This window comes from Falco punctatus, assembly GCF_963210335.1.
Source record: "Falco punctatus genome assembly, chromosome: 9".
Classification (NCBI taxonomy): domain Eukaryota; kingdom Metazoa; phylum Chordata; class Aves; order Falconiformes; family Falconidae; genus Falco; species Falco punctatus.
In genome coordinates this window covers 38,798,456-38,822,853 of record NC_137589.1, presented here as the reverse complement: position 1 = coordinate 38,822,853, position 24,398 = coordinate 38,798,456, and the positions used below count along the sequence as shown (strand labels likewise).

The window sequence follows — 24,398 nt, the reverse complement described above, 5'->3', positions numbered from 1 at the left end:
GACCACTGTAATCTAAGCTTTAAGATAAGGAGCTGTGTGTTGAGATAACAGCCCTGAAACAGAGCTTTCATATAAAAGGCCACAGAAAATGCCAGCTGTTCTGTCACTATTATATCCCCTTCTCTCCCCATGGCGAGAGGCTATCAACAAATCCATGTAGTTATTTCTCGCTTTTAAAAAATAAAAATTCATTAACCTCTCGTGGCTCTGCAATCAGAGAGCTTCTTTTAAATGGATAAATCTGGGTTTTATCTGCTTTGCCCGAATTCTCTGCTTACTGATCACAGATTATTCCTCCATTTCAACCTGTTAAAACCCAAACAAAGCATCTTTTGGAATTATCTTGTCTGGGTTTGTTTTTAATATCACTAGAGCAGCCTTTGTTTCCAGGAGCTTTGGCCACCTATCTCCTGTTTTCTCCCACGGGTATGTAACCTGTCCAAACACTACAGAGCTGAGAATCCCTGCCAGTTTGGACTAGAAGGTGCAGGGCCTGCTTACGACCAAGATAGGATTGTGATCCTCCAAAAACAAACAGACAACAAAAAAACCAAAAACCAACCCCAAACCAACTTTCAGAGTATTTCAGCATCTCAAAACACAAGGACACTGCAGTGAAATGAAGACAATTTTAGCATTTTCTTTTAAGTATTACATACAGCTGCTCCATCTTTCTATACCTCTGCTTGGAAACACTTCTATACCTGTTTGCTTAGAGACTTATGGTCAAAGGTGGCTCTGAAGAATTACTAAGGAATGAAGCAAGTAAAATAAAAAATGGCATGCAGTTAGAGCTGCTTCAGGCACACAGCTACAAATGAACTGAAAAGATAAGCTAGCTCCAAACAGAATGCAAGGGTTTCTTTCCCCCCAAGCTAAACTTGGAATCAGAAGCAGAATTTAGAATCTCAGAGACCTGAAAAACAAAGATGAACTAAGATATGCCTTGCATGGATGCATAAAACACACAGAAAAGGTGGTAAGTCTCCTAGTGAGGTGGAAGAGTGCTCTTGGGAACACGTATGGGGTGAGGTGTGGGTCAGGCAAGGGAACATTTGTGTACCACAGTATTTTGTTCTCTACCTGTGCCTCAAATGCTCTGTGCCCTTAGACGAAAGGTTAAAGCCTGCTTCGCTTGAAGTTGTCTGGGAAACATGCTAAGGCGGCTGCTGTTGCAGGCTTACTGTCACTGGGGCTGGTGCCCAGGGGACTCTATCCAGGAGCTCCTCCATCCATCTTAGGGCAAGTGCTAAACGGGAATCCCAGGTGAAAGGCCTGGGGTCTTACGGCTCTGGGAACAGCCTCGGCATGCCTGAAGAAACAGGCAATGCACCTGCCCCAAAAGCTACAGACCAGAACTGATGGGGAAGGTACGCAGGCAAGTCCTTGGCTCCCCACAAGGCAGCATATGCACACATATCACTGACTGAGGAGAACGCTTCATCACGTGCTTTCAAGAACACAGACAATCAGAAGGGGCACTTAGTTTCTAACCTTCTTCCTACTTGTTTTCTCCTTTGCCTGTCTCTCTTCCCTCTTCCCCCCAGAATCTCTCTCTGTGCCCTTCCCATATCCTTTCCTACTAGGTCACGGCATTACTCAAGGAACTGCCAAGGAAAGCAAACCACTAAGATAGCATCTCTCTTTCCCAGTTGTGAGGCCACAGAGCCAGTTCTTATGAAGGCTTGGTCTGAGCGCTTTGCCCTGTGGTAAACGTTTGGATATTCTCTGCCCAGGGATGGCGGTTGCTGGTTGAGGATATGAGAGGGGTGTAACGAGGGGTGTTTCTTTTCCCCATTTGTTTATGTCCTGAAAAGCTAGACGGCTAAAACGCAGACTAGTTGTTTACACTGCATGGACTGGCCTACAGTTTGGCAATATAATATATACAGTTTTAAAAAAATAAATAATAATATAATAAATACAGCTTTTCTATTCTATCCTAACACAACTTGCCTTTTCCTTTTGAGAGGCAGAGTTTACAGCTACAGATAGCTGGACAGAAGAAAACTGCATATGCCTGTTCCCTGTGTTAAGGAGGAGATGGGATAGACCACCACAGGCATCCTCCTCTTAAACTCAGAGAGGACACCTCCAGGTCCCAGAATGAAAAATGCTCCATCGAAAACTGAAAAACTGTTGAGAGCATCACATATGGTGTCTCAACAGCTTTGCACGCTACTTCTGTTTCAGATAGGAACAACTGCAGCAATCAACTTCCTCTCCAATTAAACACATCCTTGACTTTCCTGGCATACCACACACCCTAGAAATCTGTCTGGAGCCTGCAGTTATTCTCGGGATTTTACCTCTACATCAGACACCTTCATGCGAGTCCCCTCTTTTCCCACAAATATATCATCAATGTCGACGAGGATATAGCGATCAAGTGTGAGACAGAGGCGCTTGCCAGTCAAGTAGGCAATGGCATCCACAAAAATGAGTTTGTGCAGCCAAAAATTGAGGTTATTGCCGAAGAGAACCCGCTGGATCCCGTCATGCAGACCTAGGTCCTGCACCACCGTGGCATGCAACGCTTTGTGGGTGGCCAGGTGAGGAATGGACTCCGAGGACTTCGTGCTGGCCAACAGCACCGGCTCGTAGGTGCTGTGGTTTGACTGGAACACAGTCCAGTCATCACCCGGCAGGGGACCCTGCTCCACCTCATTCGCCCGGGTGACGTAGAGCAGGGGAGCACTAGGGTTGATGTGATAGTCCCGCAGCCCCAAGTTGGAATGTAGGAAAAGGGGAAAACCCTTGAGCTGTGCACTGAGCAGGCTGTTCTCGTTGGCTTTAAAAAAGCCTATAATCCCCACCCCATACTCTACACAGTATTTGTCCAGCAGTTCTCGGTTCCAAGCATCAAGGTTCACATATTTAAGGATGTTCTCATAGATAATAAGAGCGTAGCGTCCTCTATCTTTGTCTGTCAGAGTGGGCATATCCCCTTTGCCAGGGGCGATCTCTGTCCTGTATTTAAATCGGCTAGATTCCAGGATGGCCACGATTTCCTGCCCCAGCTGGGAGTAAATGCTCTCCACAAAGACTAGCACCACAGGGTCTGTGCGCGAGGTGTCCACAGATTTCGTGAGCCTCCAGCTGGCTTGCGGTGGGATCAAGACACGGTGCTGGTTGCTGCAGTCACTGAAGGGCAGGGGTGGCGGTTCCTTGATTTTGGGACTGTTAGTGACGTAGTATGCCAGGATGCACATGGAGATCAGGCTGAAGGCAATGAGCAGCAGGATCAATCTGTGGAGCTCCAGCTGTCGCACGTGCCGCACTACTTTCCACAGCTGAATCATGGTGAGGCGGGCTGCCCACCCCCTCCTCACACTCTGCACCCACCTCGCTCTTGAGATCTCCAGTGCTGCTGTGGCAGTACCCAGCGGCAGCTCGCAAAGAAGAAAGAGCAGCTGCGGAGAGAGACAAAGCGAAAGCAAACAGCTACCAGGCTAGACTCCCAGGGATCTGCCATTTATCTCAAGTAACCATGGCCCTCAATTCCCATCACTCCTTTGTGTGCTTCCTCCTGTTCCCCTCCTCTCACTCAGGAATGTCTTCTGGAGGAGTGAGGTTCCCTGAATCTTGTCTCCAACAGCCAATCAGTCTGTCATCCTGCACGCCAGCAGCTTCAGCTCAGCCTTCCCAGGTGTTCTGCTTCTCATTTAGCTGTTTTGCATTCACATGATGGCACCTTCTCTTTGCATCCTGCAATTTAAAAAGAAAAAGTCAATTCTCAGTATGGATTCATGGTATTTAATGGGTTTGAGATGAAGTGGCAGGATCAGCAGGTGCGAGGTGGGCAGCATCACTCGCCTGACAGGAGACAGACCTGTTCCCTGGGACGTGACGCACGCCGTTCATGCAGGAGCTTGGCAAAACCATCGTAAGGGCTTTTGGAAGAAAGGTCCAGACAGCACACAGGGACTCAGCACTTGCCTTGGGTGAGAGTCTCACACGCTAGAGCCAACAGAGCCGGGGCACCTGGCCTCCCTCCACTCCTCTTCATGCCACCCAACAGAAAACATGAACCCCTTTTATTCTAGCCTGCATTTCAAAATTAACAAGAAGAGGAGAGAGCCCTCACATCCTCTGTCTTGCCCTGTTCTCACACTGATGATGTGCCCAAGTCCTTGCCAGCGACTTCCTAGGCTCTTGGGATATGGCTGTCCCAAACCCAGCACGATGCCTCAACCTCCCACCAGCTCCCTTGCCCCACAGCTCCCAACTTCCATGGTTCCCACCCCACTTGTCCTGGCAACTTGTGTTCTTCCAGGGCTCTCAAAACATGGCTCTGGAGAGGCATGGTCCCCTCAGGCATCATGGAGCTGGCAGGGCATGGCCTGCCCATACCCCGCACACCTAACTCCTATTGACTGATTCAGTGGCAGGTGGAGAGGAAACATCTCCTGAAACTTTCCTCACCCTCCCTCATACGTCACCAAAGAGCAAGAAGCCAGTTTTAAATCACCAACAGCATGATGGAAATTTGGGTTGGTCTCAAAGACGTGAAAACTTCTTGTTACGAAGCTCTCTCACCTCCCGCTTTGTGTTTATGACAGCAGGCTATTTCACCATATGTTGTTATTTTTTCCAGATAAAATGCTCAACAAAGCCAACAAACACCAAGGCGTCTAAATAAAACATAAACACCAGGGAAAGTAACTAAATTGCTCCTTGGTTTAAAAATAAAAATCACTGTGTAGTTTCCCTTACCAGAAGCGTGGTGCACCTACAGCAACACCACTCAGGTGTGGGTTACTTGGGGTACAGGCACAGTTTTGGGGAGCGCCTGCTGCTGCTCCCAGTACAGTGCAAGGACACCCAGAATGCCAGATGTTGCTCACCAAGTCAGTCATGCCCAAAAAGAGCTCTCTGTATAAGTTAAAAAATCCTTTTTTCTCTCCAAGCCTTTTCTGCTCACGCACCCGCACTCCTGCGGACACGTGCTCCACCACGTACAGTCCCTCCAACCACCTGCTTGGCTGGCACAGCTTACGGCACCAGGAGGCACAAGAGCAACAATAACAAAGTACTACCAAAACAGTTCCTCACCCTTTCTCCCTTCCTCCCGTTTTTGAGCCTTTCTGTTACTGCCACTTTGATAAAACAGAGTCTTGGAAGACTACTTTGTCCATGAGTTTCAGACAGACATATGGTTTTATATAGCAAAGTCAGGGTTTTAACAACTTGCTCCACCAGAAAAGAAACTACTTGCGAGACAGATGCTTATTTTGTCACGTGCATTACTAAACAGAAAAAAATCCTTCTGAGCTAAGGGAAAATACCAGTTTACAGATGAGGCCAAAAGTCCCACTCCAAAGACTCCCACCAGGCTGTTTTCCAAACTGCTGGTGCAGCTTGAAGCAAAAACAAACACACAAACAAACAAACCAACCAACCAACCACAAAAAACCCAAGCAGATTTTATATGTAGAGATAAAATATTGGTAGCTTTGTGATGGCTGATGGAAAAGAGTCAAGAGTGCTCTTTACACAAGCCTTACAATGGTCCTTAAATACTACCTCAAATAATTTCTATGCTATAAGCTCAGCAGAGCAGGGACCGGCTTGCCTGGCACACAATGACACCCTAGCCCCGATGAGGTCTTCAGGATAGCTCTAGCCTGTACATGTGAAGTATATTACAGAAATAATTTTCCACTGGAGAAACTGAGACACAGCCAATCTTATTGAAGGTCACACTGCCAGGCAGCAGATGAATCAAGATTGGGGGCGGAATTATCTCTGTTCCCCAGACTCCAAATGGATCAAGTCACCATTCCCAAATGGCCCTCTGTAATGACAGAGCTGGCTTTGGAAATCCAGCTCAGTGACAATAAGCTGTTTTCTTCTACAAAGACAACCCGTCATCTTTTAGTTTCGTCTCTACATGCTGTTAACTTTTTATTGGAAAGTGTACAAAAGAGAGAAGGGGAGAATTTATTATGGGAAGATGTAAAAAACAGAATTCAGATAGTCTTTTTTTGTTTGTTTGTTTGTTTTGTTACTTAAGTCACAACTGATTTTGAACGCGTGACTCTCTGGACTGAGTGCAGGATATGGTTTGTAATTCCAGTTCAAGCCAAGTTTAGTCCCCGTGATACACTAGGACTGCCAGCGTATCAACACAGTACCCAAAAGCACGTGCCACCTTGCAAAAGCAACCAGGAAAATAACTTTTACACCTCTGCAATGAGCCCTTCCCATCCCACTGGCCCTGCAAGGAATACCCCGATGTTACCACCTTCAGAGCTCCAATGTCGCATTGATCTGCAGAGAGGCAGGAGCCTGCGGAGGCAGAACACAGCAGAGCACAGAGAGGTTAGATAGAAACACATAATGCATGCTCTACCTTTTTAACAAGGTGAATTCCCTCTAAGACAATACATACACAGCTCCATTGCACATCGCCTGCTATGAGAACTGGTCTTCATTCTACTCCTGTGCAACAAATTTACATAAAACATTCCACTCAGCTTCCTACATACTCGATTTTGACTGAAAAGACTGAGAATTGCAAGTTGGTGTCTTCCCAAATAGCTCACATCCTTTTGCTTTTTAATTCCATTGGATAAAACAGAACAATTATAGACTATTTTGGATTCAAAGGTTCACTGTCTTAACATGTAGTAGACAAGAAGTTGTTTTTGCAGGAGAAAATAATATAAAGAGAGACTTCAAAGCTCCGGAGCCCATGCGCTGCCTGCAGAAATTTCCAAGCAAGTGTTTCTGGGGTCAAATTTGTAATCCAACCACCACAGTAACAGTAAGAAATCCAAGAGTATGCTGATCTATGCAAAAGCCTGGCTAAATACTGTCCTACTTTTACAACTCTTTACCCCCAAGACACCCACCTTGAAAACACTTCTCTTCCCTGGTTACACTCACTCACCTCTCCAACTTCATTTTTAGCGTGGAACTGAGTCTTTATTTTGCAAAGAGCTGTAGCTTCAGTTTCCTGGTTATCAGTTTAAAGATGAAAATCACAAGACAACTGGATTATTCTCTAGAATAAGGATGAAACCAGAGTTTAAGCTGGGCTGCCACACCTGCAGCACCCAGCTGAGGGGCAAGAGGGAGAGGAACCCCCTTTGCTGGGCACTTCTGAATCGCAGCAGTGTTTTGATAACAATGACTCCATTCAATCCTCTAGCGAAGCTCCCAAACAAGCCCCCATTTGTTACATGGGTGAGCTCAAAAAAACAAATTAAAAAAAAAAAAAGGCCTGTATCAGATTGCTGCTCAAGAATCTGTCAGCTCCGATCTCTTTAACAAGGCTTCACAGCCAGAGGGCATGCCAGCTGGCACTGTATGCATTTAGCTCTTTGGGGACCACATCAGCTGGTTCAGGTTCAAATGAAACGGAAAAAAACCCAAAACCAACAAAACAAGTATACCAACTAAAATTTATATTAAAAGGTGAGAGAGCTGTCAGAAACCACCCATATCCAAAACACAAAGCCCAGAAAGATCTGTACTGGAGGAAAAAAAAACAGAAGGGGAGGGGGGTGGAAGTCACACTGAAAATGGCTCCCTCTTCAAGGAAAATACCTGTGTCCTCCTTTGAGGTCAAACTCCTTGGAATCTAACACCACAAACCCCCAAACCCCCAAGCTTATAGACAAATTAAGGTCCAATCTGAACTCCTGCCAGGACCGCCCGAGTGCAAATTGCAGGAGGCAGCAGCACAAGCAGGCAGCAAGGATGGAGCGTTTCACCGGTGCAAGGGCGCAGGCTCAGCAGGCTCCCGTCCTGCCAGGAAAGCCTTGCGAGATCACAGAGCATCAGCTGTAAAGGCAGCTATCTCACAGATCACCAGCATTAAGACAAAGGCTTTATAAAACTTAAGATGTTCTGTTTCCTAGTGATATACAGCGTTAATGTGAAACATAAACCATTTTGTGAATTATCAGCTGCTAAGCCACACAGCAACTGATGCGATACGAAAGGAAGATAACTACCAGAATTGTGTGGCTTTAATGTCTGATCTCCAGATATTTCCAATGCTTGGAAATTATTGTGAGGGATCAGAACAAATGCTGAAGACCAGCACTTATCCAAATCAGTGACCAGAATACATATATTTGGGGCTGCTGGTACAGTCATGCCAAGGCACATGGAAGATAACGGGGGTCATCTGACACCTTTATCAACAACTTCTGCCACACAAGCTCCTTCCCAGCTGAGCTACTGAAGGTCTTACCCCCCTAAAAAAAGTGTCATGAGTGCATTTCCCCAGCCCTCTTTATTATTCATAATATAACCCCTCTCTCGGGAACGCACAGCAGCAGGATCTTGCTTTTGCCCACAACAGCTCTGATTCAGAGGTTTTTCTCTCCTGCTTCCTGCAAGAGGGTTGTTGCCTTGGCCCCCAGGGGTCTGCAGTAATTGAGTTACACAGTCATCAGAGAAGGAATCCAATTGATTTTCCAACCCACTCCACTTTAACGGTGTCATCATGACACAAAATTCCTCGTTAGGCTGCTTGATTGCAGAGACACCGCAGTCCCTCCCTTGTCCATGGTGGTCTCTGTATGCCAGGCCCGCAGGTGCAGCCCCCCCTCCCCCCCAAGGCGGGGAACCTGGCAAGTCACATCACCAGAGCATCGCAAGGCATGCAGCAAGCGGATCAGCAGAACCTCAGGAGAATGAATGCTGGTTGTATCCCACATACTGGATTAAAAAAATACTGTGGAAATGACAGCCACGTTGTAACGCCACTGCCAACCCAGCTAATTTTTGGGCTCCGGGCGTGTGTTTCAGCTAGCACCCACTGCCAGTCCAACCCTGCGGTGAGAGCTGCCCAAGGAATACAGAACTCATATCCAAGAGGCAAGAAACACAAATGGTGCCCACGCGGCTCCAACAGACAGGCTTCCAGCCTCCGGCCGGCGCTGTGCCTGCTTCGGTACGTCCCTGCGCCGGGGCAGGGCTCTTTCCGTACAGACCTGTGGGAAGCTGGAAAGCTGCCAGCCCGCCAAGCAGGCTTGAAATGTCCTGGTCTGATACAAGAGAAAAGAAAACCTGTGCAATGAAGTATTAATTATTTTTTTTTATTTTATTCTCATCCCTAGGCAGGTATGTAACTTCACACCTTCTGCAACAGCAACAAACTGTAGTCCCTGCTAAACAGATCTGCACGGAGCACCTCTGCCCAGCCTGGGGGAAACCCAGCCGCAGGCCTGAATTTACCCTTGCAGCGGTGCAGCCATGTCTGAAGACACCGTGGAGGGATCCCGGGACTCCTGCAAGGTTCTTGCTGTCGGGACACACGATACATCCCTTCCACTGACAGCCTGGTTTGCAGCAGAATTTTGTATTCTTACTCCTTTACAGTACAAAGAATCAGAAACAACGGATTTAGTCCTCCCTGTGTCCGTGACAGAAGTGTGGCCCAGCACTCCCTGCTAGCAACGTAAACCAATCTTTTCCTTTGAAAATGACAAGTTCCTCCTTACAAAAGCTTTCAAGAATTTCAGCACCCTGCCTTCTGCCCATCAATCTACAGTCAATACAACTGACCTGACTCATTTTCAAAAGCAAGGGAATGTCAAACTTTTACACAGAGGTATTCCCACAAGCTGAATAGCAGCACCACAAGCCCCTACATGTTTCACTGTCTCAGCACAGGACAAATTTGGGAAGGGAAAACAGTTGTCTTGTTTTCCTGCCTAAAGATCACATGTACAAATCAGGAACCTGAAGAATTGTTTAAAAAACAAACAGATGAACAAAATTTCAGCCTCCAACAGTTGCTGACGTTACCTACTTGATAATAATAATATGTAGCTCAGCAGCTGCGCACCTTTGCTGGAATGAAAAGGAAAGGCTGCAAGTATCATGGCAGTGGAAACGCTCACATGGGCCAGAGCTTCCCACCAGCTGAGGGGATGAAGCTGACCTGAGGGTGCACAGGTCTCTGCGGGGCAACAGCTCACAGGAGAGAAAAGAGGCACCTTCCTCAGAGACAACCAAAGGGGCATGCCCACTCCTCCATTTCACGTGCTACGGAACCTCCAACACCCAGGTATTGGGGCCCCCCAGAACTGCACAGATTCATTCTGGCCTCACCCTTCCTTCTGGCCTGTGCCCTCCCTGACACACGGCTCTACGCACACCGTGACCCAAGCCCTTTTCCCAAAGCAGGTGGTAACGTGGGACACCCACTCCTTTCTGCAGCCAGCCACTCAGAGCTGCAGGACGAGAACCAGCACAGGTTAGAGCTTGCCACACAAGGCACTTCAAGTTGCTCCCCAGTCCCACACATGTGGGATGGGAGTAAGTATCTGTTACCCCAGACGGTGGGAACACACCATCTGCAGCCCCCTTACACCAGTAATCGGCACATACGCTCTATCATGGCAGAACATCTTCCGCCCCACTGTGCGAACAGGAAATAAATGCAGTTCCTTCCGCATTAGATATGGACAAGGATCTCATTTCCATTCCCTCACACGCCCTCCTTATCACAATTCAAGATGAATGATCCTGCTGCAGAAAGAAAAACATCTTCTCTGCTGTCTTCTGCTAAGTGACTTAACCAAAGGGGGAAACACAGTCAAACTGTGGCAAAAACAAGACAACTCGATGTCAGTCAGAGTTGAAGTGTCTTAATATAGAAATGTACAGTACGGAAGTTTATCTGTAATTGCTATGAAAGCAGCCTAACCGTTCTTCCTTTGAGCTGCACTTTATAAATTTCGCCTCAGTTAGCAAGGGGCTGATCTTCTACATTCAACTGCTTCCTCCTGTCAGGTAATGCATCAGAGCTCATCTTCTTCTCCCATCTACTTCATCTAGGAACGTATGACAGTAGGGAGCAGATTTAATACTGTTACGCTGAAAGTTTGTCCAAACTGACACCAGAAGAAAGCTGTAAGAACGCTCAACCAAAGCATAACATCTGAGGAAAGCTCTTGTGCTTACCTGTTCTGCATTTGCACCAAGGCCCGTACAGTCAGGATGTGTTGGCCTTGCAAAAGCACGTGTTCCCTGGCTGCGTACAGTGCCTGCCTCCTGCCTGCCTTCAGCTGAGGTCTCCTGTGCACCAGACCTCCGCCCGGTGCAAAGCCATCGGCGATTCTCCCAGCCTTTGTAGCTTCTAGCATCCGGCTCTATGACCTTGCCGTGACTGAAATCAACAAGCCTCCCGCGCTCAGAAAACAAAACAGTCACATTTTGGCTGGCTGGGCTACTGCAAGACAGCTTTTAACACAGTGCAGACTCACTTCAGAAAAAGGGGGTACAAGTGACATAAGCACGCTATAAATCTGGCCTAGCAAAGGCAACATGAGTGAAAACAAGCAACAAGAAGAGCAGAGTAGGTGGAAAAGGCATGGCTTGAGGTCTGCGGAGATCACGCAGGCTGGCTGAGACGGTGGTTGGGAGGCCTGGGTTTTGCAAGACAGGAACAAATGCAAAGAGCCCTACTGCCATCAACCAGCCTTCGTGGCCACCTGTGCAATGAAAACCATCATCTGTTTTTTCACAAGCATTATGGCAGGAATAGAGCTCAAGGGGGGATTCTGCAAAGATGACTGTCAGGGCCCCGCATACACCATCAGCCCCCAAACATCCTGACCTGGGAACTCACCCGAGCTCAGGCATGACCTGAGGTACGTCAGAAGAACGCTCTACCTTCCTGACCTGCCCTGGGGCCTGCCCGATGACTCCGGTCTCATCCCTGGCCTCTCAGGTTGAACCTGGTGGCTGTGACCGACCGCCTCTAGCTGTCCTGTCTGCGTATTGCTGCTAAGGATGCTGCCTGTGCCAGAGGGGGAGGGTGGATGGAGACCCCACACATGGTGGGTGAGGGCAGCCCAGCCCACCGGCATCCCTACGGCCGTGACGGACTCGGCAGCAGCTTCACACACTCGTTAGTTTTCAAGGCATGAAGGCTGCGTAAGTGACAGCAGGACGGAGTCTGCTAGAGAAACAGGGTGATAAAAAGAGTTGTAGCTATTGTTAGACTTCCCCGTCTTAATGTGGGTGGAATTATTTAATTTTCTCTCAAACCATCTGTGTTTGTAATTGTTAGAAAATCAAAGCAACACAGGCAATGCACACTTATTTCCACACTGCGGTTTGCACAATGCCATGCTCACCACCATTTTTAAACAAGAATTTCAACACTGTACCTTCTGTTCCCCCTCACAGAAACCTTGTTTTCAGACAATCAACACAGAGAAAACTTACTATTTCAAGACATACATCTGAAATATATTAATCCATTTTAAACTGTACTGTAATTACATGCCACTAGCTCTTAGTCTTCCTCCCATTTTATAGACTTAATTGCTAAAGCGGGTGCTACAGTCTTACATTTTTAATTAGTCAACTGATTAGGAGCAGATTTTTTTCAGCTATGAAGCTGCATCTCTAAAATACTCCTTCATGCAGAGTAAGTCCAGGACCTCATTAACATCCTAATTAACAGTACAGACAAACTCAAGAACAAAAGCTGCCATATTTGCAATCAAATCTACCCTCTGATAAAACTGATTTTTTGCCAGGAAAGCTCAAGAATTTTGCACAAAATGTGCATCTTCATTAGGGACTGCAGCTGAAGACAAAAAGGATCTGGGTACTGCAGACTGCAAGGTACCCAGCTATGGGGCTTGGAGGCTAACTCAAGCTAGCTTGGAGACTTCTTTGAAAATTTACAGGAAGTAAAATTCCCAATAAAATGCGTCAAGCTACTGAAAACGGGCGCTCCTTTATAATTATTAACATGGAAACTAAGTTTTGAACTAAGAAATTGTTTTTCCCACAAAGAAATTTAAAGTTCACTTTTTGTTTCTGATAATGGAAAAACATATGCTTAACCTTCAAGTCAAAATTAATGGGCTTTGTCTCACATGCCACTTTGCAAGCTTGAATAATTATTTATAGGATTAAACAATTATGAAACTATTACTGTTTCACACATAGCAGGAACAGACAAGGTCAGGTATTACCAGAAGTGGGACTTTAAGAAAACAGAAGCATTCAGAACACTGTTTATTATGAAACTTAGTCTAAAACAATATTAATGTTTTCAGGGTTTCTTTCTTAGTAAAACTTCAGCTTGGTTCAAACAGTTAACTGAAAACAGAAAATTCCAATAATAATAATAAAAAAAACCCCACAACAATTATCACACTGCCTTGTCTCAGTTGGAATGGAAAGAACGGAATTGGCAGAAAAGTGAAATTTTCTCCAGGTAGAAACGTGCATCAGCCTGTATGGTGAAGTCTTTGGTGGGAAAGGGAACCCCCTACTCCTGGCCTAGCCTGGCAGAAGGCGTTCAGCCTATACAATGTACTGCAAAAAACGCATTACCTTGACCCACCCACCACTTGCATACAACAACGTAAGCACTTACCAACATGTGGTTCTACTGACATGGTGGGTCTTGTGCTTTTCTGTGATGTTTTTGTGGTGAGCCTTGTTCCACAAACAAGGACACGAAAATGCTTTAGTAACAGTAAGCAGATCATCTCCACGATACCTCCGTGAGCTCGTCCAAGCTAGGGAAATGGCAGCCGGAGCACAAGTACCGCTGCAGTGAGACCGGGCAGCGACAGCACCGCTACGGAGTGCCGTCAGACGTGCCCAGAGCCCCGTGTTTTCTATCCCCATTTCAAGCAACTTGATAAAACCAGCCAAACTTCGCCTATGCAGCCAGGATAGCTGACGGCACCTGCTGTAATACAGGCACTAATTTTCACAGCCTAGCAATTACCTTGAGATAAAACATGGCTGTTCTTTAATAGCCTAGAGAAAATAGTGAACTAAGTGAAAAACTCCACGCTCAGAATGGGAATTTATTACTAATCACTGTATAAAGAGCTAAGGCAAACAAAGCTCAAAACAGTGGCAAATACAGTCCTTCGTCCTGCCATACATCCTATCACACGTTAAGAGACATGATCCAGAACAACAGATATAGGAAAGCAAGCATACAGAGGCAATTAGTCAAGTAAACAACTTGGGAATGACTGCTGGAAGGAACAGGTTTGCAAGAGCAGAGAGAGGGAGGGAGGATTTGGCAGTGGAGACTGGGAGACTGTTCCAGGAATAGGAGGCAGCATGAAACAAAATGCAAAGCTCAGAGTAGGAGGAAGAGATAAAGGGAGGAGTGCACAGGGAGTCAGAGGGGAGTAGGAGAAAAATGACAGCTCACATTGCTCAAGGAGGCAGAAACATAGTGCCTAAAGACAGAATTTGCCTGAGACGTTAGGTCTAGCTTGCCTACTTTTAAAAGACACAGGTTCTTTAATAATCAAAAGAAGCAGGGTCTATAAAAGGCTTAACAGCTCATCTTCAAAGCCCAGTTCCAGCAGAAACACACTAGCACGCTTGCAGCTTACGTATTTAATGCTGATGGAGGAGGGCTCCTACAGTCCACAAGTCTAAAATTCACCATGTCTTGCAATATTCCAGAGACACCACAGCATTATTTCATCTTTATCCTGAGTAAAGCCACTGCTGCTTGGGTTGTGAAAATCTAATACACTTGCAGTGCTAACTGCGGTCATCCCTTGAGGCCCCTTGCCCAGAGAGGCACTGGGCAGCACAGGGCAGCAGGGGCTGCGTCAGGCAGGAAAGTCGCCTCTACATTCTCCATGTGCTTCCAGCCCCTCCAGCTGTAAGCTGTTTCCCATACAGAGACAAAAGCTGCATTAGCTAGCTGACAGTGTAGATTACCTGCATTAAAGAATACCCACAATAAGACATTAGAAACACTGAAATTTCATCATTACTGTTGAAATCTCAAGTACAAATGTGCTAACTGATCTCAGCGAGGTAAGAGATACATTACCGTTTTCAGACCACTTAACACTAAAATCTCATGCACAGATGTGACAGGAGAGAAACCACCACATCTAGAGCATTCAAGTAATTCAAACTTGAGACTTTGCATCAACACTACAACTAAATAATTAATGTTTAGTAGGCTCAGATTAAATTAACACTGTACTTTCAGACAAGATTTTTTTTCTTCTTTTTCTCCTCAACATTGCTGCAAAGGAGAGAGCAAAGGTAGTGGGAACATCGAAACGCTGAAATTTCTTATCTTCTTCACTGGAGCCAAAACACAAGAATTAAATAAATCTTAGCTAGACAGCAACTTTGAAGAGCTGTAATTATGTTACTAAAAAATACACCATGATAAACATCTTTTAAAATTTCAGACATTAATTTTAAAGTTAAATACTTAAATTAATTTTAACTCTAATTATTTGGTCTACTTAACTCTCACATAATTAATTTGGTAGCTGGAATATAAAGATTACAGCTTTTTGGAACACATGCTCTGTTTTCTTACACAACAAAGAAACGAAGCCTCTACTTGAATTGTAAAATTGAATCTTCATTATGAATCTGGGTTAGTCTTTCTGCAATAATTTGAAATGCTTTGACTTTGTACTCACTCTCCCGTGAAGCACCAAGTGACTCGCAGAACATCTGTGCCAAGGACCTGTTGACATCTCGGTACCTGTAGCAAGAATCCTGCCCTGGTGCTTTTATGCTTATTTTTGCTCATATTCCCCTTTGCCTGCTGTTTTCCCAGCCGATGCACGTGAGGCGGCCAAGCAGTGTGGCCAGGCAGCCTCCGCGCTGGCGGGGGCACGGGCAGACGGGCAGATCCACCAGCACCCACAGCCCCGCACATCCTGCTCCTCCTGGGCCACGCTGAGCTGCTGGTTTGACAAATGCACGGGCCACTGCGCTGCAGGGATCTCTCCGAGGCAGCGTGGGGTGCTGAGCCCCGGTGCTCCTCTGCTCGGCGGGCAATCCCCCCAGCAGCAGTGCCAAGGGCCGTGCCGAGGGTCATCCAGCCATACGCCGCCCTCCTGTGCCAACCCCACAGCTAAGACAGAGTGACTGGTTTCTAACTCACTGCTTCACACGTAAATTAAGGACCCAATTATTTCCGCTCATCCAGACACTGGTTTTCCAGCGCATTCAGAAAGGAAGACTCCATGGTCAGGAGACCAACACCGGGAACCACCAGAGAAATTTCAGTGCCCTTTTTGGCATCCTTCTCCCCTCGCACAGCTACAGACAGGGCAGAAGGAAGAGCAACATTATCATGGGAGAGGAGACAGGGCAGGATATTAAAACCATCAACTTACCCTTTGTGCACTGAAGCAGGTTCAAAGACCATCTCTGAGACAGTGAGAGCTCTGGGAGGGAGACAGACATCCTCCTAAAAGCTAGGGATTTTGAGAATAAGGCTGAGTTCAGTCCTTTATTCCACTTTTAACTTGACGTGGTTACACATTTCCTGAACCACATCTGTACAATGAGAATCATGCTACACAAAGATGCTGAGCACCGATGCGTCGACGGCACTCTGTGAACATATCAGAATGAATTAGTAGCCTGATGTTATCTGGGTAACACACAAAATTCGAAACAGCGATAAGGGCAGGACTGCCACTGCTTGCTGCTCTTCTGCAAACACTCCAGAGAAGGAGATTTCAGGTAGACAGAAGGTGAAAAATCCCCTAGCAGTTTGCAATTAGCAGAAGGGTGGTAACTCGGCTTGGTTTGCTGATAACATAGAGGGTGCTCCATGGAAGGGGGGAAAATTCTCTTCCCCTCCACTGCGTTAGCCAGGCTCTCATACGTTTCTTTTTCTTCACTGCTGCTATCTGCATCGAACAGGGGAACCACGCTCACTCAGCAAGGGCCTCCGCAGAGGTTGAACTCCTGGCAAAGCCATTTAATTTATTGGGGAGGGGGAAGACAGTGAATTTATTTTGGGTCAAATTGCTTATATGACAAATCACTTTGGACTCTGCAAACGCTAGGAATACAAATAAGAGGAGATATTTGAGTCGTTTACTTTTTTAAAGTGAGGTCCACTTCCCTTCAGGATTGTAAACAGACTGATGCCCTTCCACCAAATCAATGAACGCAGGCTGAGACAATGCCACGCACGCTACCCCTAACTACCATACCACCTCTGAAAGACATCTTAACTTCTACCCCCCCTCCTTAAGAGAAATCTAAACCAGAACCACCATACTGGTACCAGTGGGAGACATTGAAGGTCTGCATTATGTGCTCTCCCACATTCCCCACCCTCCCTGCCCCAGGAAAAAGATTTGGCCGTTACAAAAACCTATTCTACAGTTGAATTTTCAGTATAAAAATTGTTACTTACTCTGAAATGAAGCACACAATGTGGAACAGCCACTAAGCACCACAGAAAGGCTGAAAAGCTACAACCCACTAAAGCAGGGAGAGGTGAACTTCTCCATTTGGTCTTTTTCAGTTCCAAAAAGGAGGGTCTGCATAACCTCAGCTCATACACGGGGGTACGAAAAACCACGATTATGCCTCCTTTGTTGTACAATACCTAACTTTACAACCTTTTGTTCTGAACAAGGCATCACACTGGATTGAAAGCTTTTGAAATGGTAAGCAACAAAACCAAATCCCTTTGAGGAATATTTTGCATTAAAGATGGCTTCAAATTTGCAGCGAAAGATTCCAGCACCAGCCGTATTCAGAGAACAATGTGTGCTCTCTCCCTGCGAGCCCCTGGGCCTGGCTTGCTGGCTCTGCAGTGAGTATGTTACTGCCCTAAGGGAGTATTAGATAATGAAGAGCTCAGAGTTTTCCTTTCGCTTCATGCCTGGGCTCATCCTAATGTGTGTAAGGAGGCTTAGTTTGCAGACTTTCCTTCTCAGCCTCTTCCCCCTCCTATTTTCCAGGAGCCCAGCAACATTTTTTGTAAATGAGCATTACCAATTGCCTCTCTTGCAACAAGCTCATTGAATCCCATCACCTTTTTTAGAGCTTTTCAGAGACTAAAACAAGGTTCCCAGCTTTCAAACGCACCGGAGTGCTTTCACTGCACTAGGCGACTCTATCACAAAGCATTGGAAAACAGGCACCCCACAGGGGGATAACTACTGAGGTACCTGCTCCAAGCCGGCTCTGCACTACAGGTGGTACTTCATCCTGCTAGAAGAAAACTTCAGCAGGTTCCAGGCGTGCGGAATGCCGTCTGCCAACAGAGGCACAGCTATGCACACCGACGTGGCAGCACCAGGCTGAATGGCAGCTCGTGCAACCTGACCTTAACTGTGGTTTCAGGCAAAGGGCTGCGTCCGATCACGAAATGCCTCTGACACGCTGTAACATTTTCCTGGGTGCCTATAAATGGCTGTTCCGTGACGAAAGATAGCAGTGGGGTGAACGACTTTTGGATATATTTCATCTGAGGTGAACAGACGACACATCATTTCTGGATGGTTTAAAACAACAGAGAATGTTGTTGTTGAAAGATAATTTGTATTTTTTCAGTAATTTATTTCAAATAATCAAAACAGAAAAGCCACATAGGAGGTTGTCTGGCAATTCCAGCAATGAGGTAAGACCCAAGAATCTTGGAGTTAGCAGCAGGTCAACCTTTGTTACTTCAGTGTTGGTTAAACACTCCTGTCAACACAGACCTCTTCATTGCCTCTTTGGGAGTCTTGAAATGAATGACCTACAGAAAGGCCAGATCCTAATACAATATGGAAAAAATTTCACTGCAACTGCAGCTAACCTGAACCATATGACACCACCTAAGCAGAGACCACCACCCTTCCTCATCCTTTACGAGCTGAAGCTGGGAGTGAAGACAGAGACCAGAGAAGGGAGTTGAAAATTGTGTCTCCTCTTCCATGTGGGCACACTGTAGAGGGAAGGGTTTAGAGAGCAAGAGCTACATCTACACAGTCACCTACAAAGCAGCCTAACCATCTGCCAACGTTTGTTACTCTAAGAGGGAAAACAAAGACCCTTAATAGAAGGGGCCCTGTGAGAAGTTTCAGGCCTGCGCTCCCGGCCAAGCTCCTGCTTCCTAGATCTGCAGTGTTTAGTACAGATGCTTCTGCAATTTGGCCATCAGTGTGAACTCGACTGGTTAATCAAAAAACATTTTAAAAGGCCCAAATTCTGTTTAATGTGCTTTGACCAGGATAATGGCAGCTACATCTCAGCTCGATGATCAAGACATTTCTTAATGACCAGAAAGTCCTCAGGGTTCCAAGTGAATCTTATTTCCCAAGGAACTAAAAAATGAAAATCAAACACATTTTTAACCAAAAGGTCTTCTTTTACTAGTTTGTGGTGAAAGGAAAAAGAGTTTCTATAAAAATTTCCATTTCTAAGCTTTTAAGTTGCTAACTATTAACAGTACAAGTAGCTTTGCTCTTGGGATGCAAATGAGAACTTGGATTGCTGTGTGACAAACCACCAGGAAATGTGGAAATGTTAATCCTTAGGGAACATGCAAGACATCATCTGATTTTTAAAATGTTCTATCTGCAATGGCTCTAGTCTTTACAATTATTTCATCAGCTACCAATACTGCTGACGTCTGTTCATCTTCCAGTCAGGTACCCAAGACATAAAGTTACTATGAACGGTCCAGGGAGTATCTATTTATAGTGCAGCACGAGCAGTAGCCCAGGCAAACACATGTGGCTCTCACCAGCTTCCTTGCACTATTCGGGTGCATTTGTGAGCCACCAGCTCCTCACAGGCCTGATTTCATCCTCCTCCAGCACATCTCAGAACCCAAATTTAACCCAGCAGCAAGGTCTGATACAGAGGCATCCCATCAGTGAGGGAAAAGGAGAGCAGAGGGAGGAGGAGAGAGAACTAACAAAGAGCCTAATGAGCAAGGAACATAGCAGGCGTATCAGTGCAAGATACAAGCCCTGCCAACTCCACTTAGTGCGCTGCCTAATGCAGTCGCTGAAGAGCGGCTCCTCCATCCTCCTCTCAAAGCTCTGTCCTTGCAGATGACGACTGGTTAACAAGCAGTCAAATAACAAGGCATGAAAGAAAACTATGTTTTCTTGCAACAACCTAGGTAACAATTAGATAAGGAAAAGCAAAGATAAGCGCAAAGATTCAAATTCCTACCTTAAAAAGTGAAATCCTCAAGCGAAGTTTCTCTCTCAGAAGGGGTTTGACAGTCAGCAACCCAAGGAAAGACATAGAGCCAAAAGGAAAGCAAGAAAGCCTGAGAGCTGCTCTTCGCAAAAATCATATCTAACGTGAGCTGGCCTTTTTGGAGAAGGGCAGCTGGGCTGCACAGTTAGTAGATGGCTGAACCATGATTGGTAGCAGTGTCTGCCTTCCTTTCACTCAGTGTTGCCAAAATCTCTCAGACCATGTTGTGGGCCTAAGGATGCTGGAATTTTAAGTGCAGACAAATGAAAAAAATGTAAATAAATTAATGCTAAAAAAGAGCACATCACTGCTGAGCATTAGCACCATTACCCGCTAGCTAGTAGATCATGCTGCAGCTACAGGTGGGTGGTGGGCAAAGCAGAGTCCCATATAAACAGTCCAAAAGCACAGCCCTCTTCTTCCCAGAAACTATCTTGCCTTGCAGCTCCTCTCCAAAAAGCTTCCATGTCACTCCCTGAAATCCCACGAACAAGGAGAGGAAAGTAAAGAAGACGGTGTGGAGAAGGAAGGCAGAGAACCATGGTCCAGTACTGGGATTATCATGGCTCATGGCAGATTTGAGATGCTCCTTCAGGGTAGGGATACAGCTCCATCCCCTTCTCCTCTTACACACTGTGCATCTAATCACGGCAGGGCGTTGAACTCCATTTGCACAGCAGACAATGGGATCTGGCAGCAGTTCAAAGGCATTTCTAGCGAAGTGACTGAACAAGCTCGGTGCTGGCGCGGGCAGCGAGGGATGCAGAGCACCCCGCTTCCCTCCCCTTCGCTCCCCAGGCTGCAGGGACAGGGGCTGCACCGCTAGCAGCCAGTTCTCCTTTTGTTCCAGCGGCAAGAGGATCAAGGAGGAAACCAAAAAGGTACCTCCACGGAGAGGAGCAGCACCTATACCCACACCAATAAGGTAGAGGGAGGCGGGGAGCAGGGGAAAGAGGAGGGGAAGATACAGGGAAGAGAGGCAGGCAGGCAGAGGGAGGGCAAGCAGGCGGGCAAGGGGGGGACAGGGGAGGAAGGGAGCCCACCGATAGCAAAGCCTGAACTGTGGCAGCAAGCTGTCAGAGTGCCATCTTCTGAAGCTGTCACAGGTTTATGGATGCCTCCAGACTGACAAGCTGACAAGACAAGGGAAACTACACTCAGCCAATGCATTCAGCGGCAGTGAAATGCTCTTCTTGCCCTAACGTGGCTTGCAGTTTCACCCGGTGAACTGATCTCATTATCTGGGAGAGGGGCAAACCCACCCAACCCAACAGCACACCAGCTAAATATACTCGGACACTATTAGTGGAATCTGGAAACTGGAATAAATCTGCAGAGGGACACAGAAAAATCACCTTCTTGTGTACCACTAATAAAAAATCAACATGTTAAAAGATCAAATGCATAATTCTGAGATGATGTTCTGTCTCTAAGTATGTTTGGTCACAGTGGTGGTGGCAGAGAGAAACTCTCTTTACACCCCTGACAGACTGGCACAAGAGGGGCTCCCTACTTCAGAAAACAGTGTCCTAAAGGAGCAGAAAGGCAGGGAGGAAAGGAGGCGCTTCTGACCACAGCAGCATGCTCTGCTTTTTGAAGATGCAATGCCCTAGGTGTGTTCAAAAGTTGTATCCTCTCCCAGCCATGATTGAGGAGAAGAGGGTTTTCAGACAAGATGACACACTAGCACACATCTCTAGAGGAGTTATTTTAACAGGAGCTGACAGTGCACAGCAAACACTTCTGTAATAAGACAGTGAAAACTTAATGCGATGGAACATTACAGGGTATTAGGAAGAGCTCTGGAAGAGGCCTGAATCTCAGTGATTCAGGTGCTATCTCTGTTGGAAAGCAAACAAAGCACCTCCTTATTCTGCCAGTAACAAGCTAAAAAGTAAAATCAGAAACAAGGGTCAATTACCAGGCTCTTGGGGTTACCTCCTATGACTTAACCCACTTTTGCAGAACGTCTGGTTTCTCACAGCTAAATCGACCAGGTAGCTGCCTAAGGTCTGTCTCAAAGATATTTTCTACTTTCTCATTGTTCCAACAGGACAGGAACAAGATCCGGAAGCTAAGGTACAAATTTTTTTTAAATGGTTTCTTATAAGTAGATGAATTTGCATTTGAATTAACAATAAAACTAAATCAGAATCGCCATACTACTATGTAATCTTTCTGTCCTGTAATGGCACAATGATTGGCTCAGTGTTGTTTAATCCTAGAAGATACACTACAACAACAGCAAATCATTTATTAATTTATTTAATATGAAAACTGAAAAAAACACTGAATTTTTCAGAAAGAAAAGCTCACAGACATTAAGATAGTTATTGCTAAGTGGTAAATAAAAGACAAGGTGCTGAAGGATAAGGATTACACACATGAAACTAGTGCTGCTGTCCTAATCAATCAGCAAAAGTTGAATGGATGGTAAGTACCTTCGAAAAAGATGGTTACCACATCTAACGGAAAAGTCAAGTCTTTATTCTCCCTCAGTTAAAAACATCTTCTCACATACATGTCATGCTACAATGCAGCACTGGAAGTTTGCAAGGCTCTTTGTGAACTGCAGATAGACGATGCTGACAAAAATTTTCAATTACACATAACCTAAAACCATTTATGTTTTTAGCTTCCAGCTCCCATCTATGCCAATAAACAAACCCTTTCCATTCAAGCTGCAGTATGCAAAAAGCAGATGTTGGAAACCCCTCGATACTCTACTAATCACAAAGGCAACGTACAATCCTGACTCCACACAACAAAAGAACTGATTTTTAGAATAACCAAGATTTTCATAACAAGCTTTCACCATACACTTCATATGTTTTTCTCCAGCCTCCAGTGTTTTATAGAGATTTGGGCTTATTGGACACTTGCTGGTAGTCTTGTCAAATTTATTCACTTAGAAAACGTTAAAGAGAAGAATGACTGCTGCTCCATGTATATGAAGACAATTAACTTTTGCTCACTGCCTAAAGGCACAACTTCAGCATCTCTCTGAAAGGCTAGGCTTCCTCTCCTCCATCCTCCCTACCCACACCTCACGTACTTTCCCACTCCCTCCCAACTCCCAGGACTATTCCACACTGTCCCCCAGATCAATGGCAAGCAGAGTAAAAAATAGCTCAGTTGCTGTTGAGCATCACTTAGAGGCAAGTACATCAACTGTATCCTCATGCTAGCAGGTATGGGTTTAGTGATGTTTCAGTGAGTCCTAACTACCCTGGAATGACGCAGACTGTAGTTCTGCTCGATGTCACTTCGTGGTGACAGTCTCCCAAGTGCCCTGGAAACAAAGGGGGAAATGCTGTGTGCTGCTACCAGTTCAGGGACAGCCTCCCTGGTCACGAAGATTGGGATAGGACTCTCTCTGTAACATTTCCTGTGCTGGCTGTGATATACCATAAAGCCTTGGAAACCTTTACACGATCTTTGTATTCGCTACTCAATGTATTTTGAGTGTGAGCAGAGGCTCAGCAGGGCAGAGGTTTTCCACCAGGAACAGCAGAGTGTTTCGGAGGGGTTCCAGGAAAGGGTACCAAGAAAACCAAGCCAATCATCAGTAGTTTTCATTCACTGTAAAGGTGTCAATATGCTTACTGTACAATGTTTGTATACCTGTGAATTCCAAGAGATTTTAAAAGTAACTTGTGTTAGGGTAATGGCCAGGAAAACATAAGCCAACTCAAAATGTCTAGTTGTGCTTCAGGTAAGTCTCTCTTCTGTCACTGGCCGAAATCATGTGCCTGCTGCACCTTTCTGGACTAGTCTGTATCTTTCCTCTACTTCTAACACCCACAATCTGGAAAACCCATCTGAAAACCAGAACCAACTATCTGGATGAAGAGATGGGCCTTTTATAGTCTCTATACCTAAAGTAAGAATGGTGGTTGCTATAAAAATACTAACAGTAGTTGCAGTATTTCCTCCTTACCAGGGTCACACTGTGTAATGGTGTAATTTCCAGATGTTGGTTAGACCCAAACCTCTTGCTGTGCTTTGTCTCAGTAGCTTAAAAGGGTATGCGGTATCAAGGTAACTATGTTTCAGATAAGTGGCCTTTGTTTGTAAAGAGCCCTATCTTTGAAAAGTTAAATAAATAAGAAGTAAAATCTCACTGTCCAAGCAAATATGGTAAGAGACCTATACTGAAATCCTGGCTTCATACCCCAAGAGAGACTCAATAATCCTCCCTGACGTCTCTCATCTACTAGGCTAAACAAGAGGGTGTCCACTCGGCCCTTTACAATGACTTTAAATGGCTAAGGAAAACACGTCTTTTCATGCCCTGCCATGTCAAAAGGACATACACTTTCCTACTACACATTTTTCACAATATCTCAAGTTTAGGATGCTATTTACACAGATTGCACTTGAGAAACAGATGGGGCCTCAATGGCTCTGGAACTACTAAGACATAGCAAGACATGCGTTTTGTT

The 24,398-nt window shown here is 45.7% G+C and overlaps 1 protein-coding gene across 6 annotated transcripts in view; it reads right to left on the bottom strand.

Annotated features, from left to right (window-relative positions):
• NDST2 (N-deacetylase and N-sulfotransferase 2) overlaps positions 1-24,398 on the bottom strand; it is a 137,251-nt gene that overhangs the window by 22,387 nt on the left and 90,466 nt on the right. For all 6 annotated transcript variants that reach the window (XM_080401209.1, XM_080401213.1, XM_080401208.1 and 3 more), the window contains one exon: positions 2,310-3,708. In XM_080401209.1, the coding sequence (XP_080257335.1) occupies positions 2,310-3,302 (993 nt within the window). In that variant the 5' untranslated portion in view covers positions 3,303-3,708. The remainder of the gene's footprint in view (positions 1-2,309; positions 3,709-24,398) is intronic.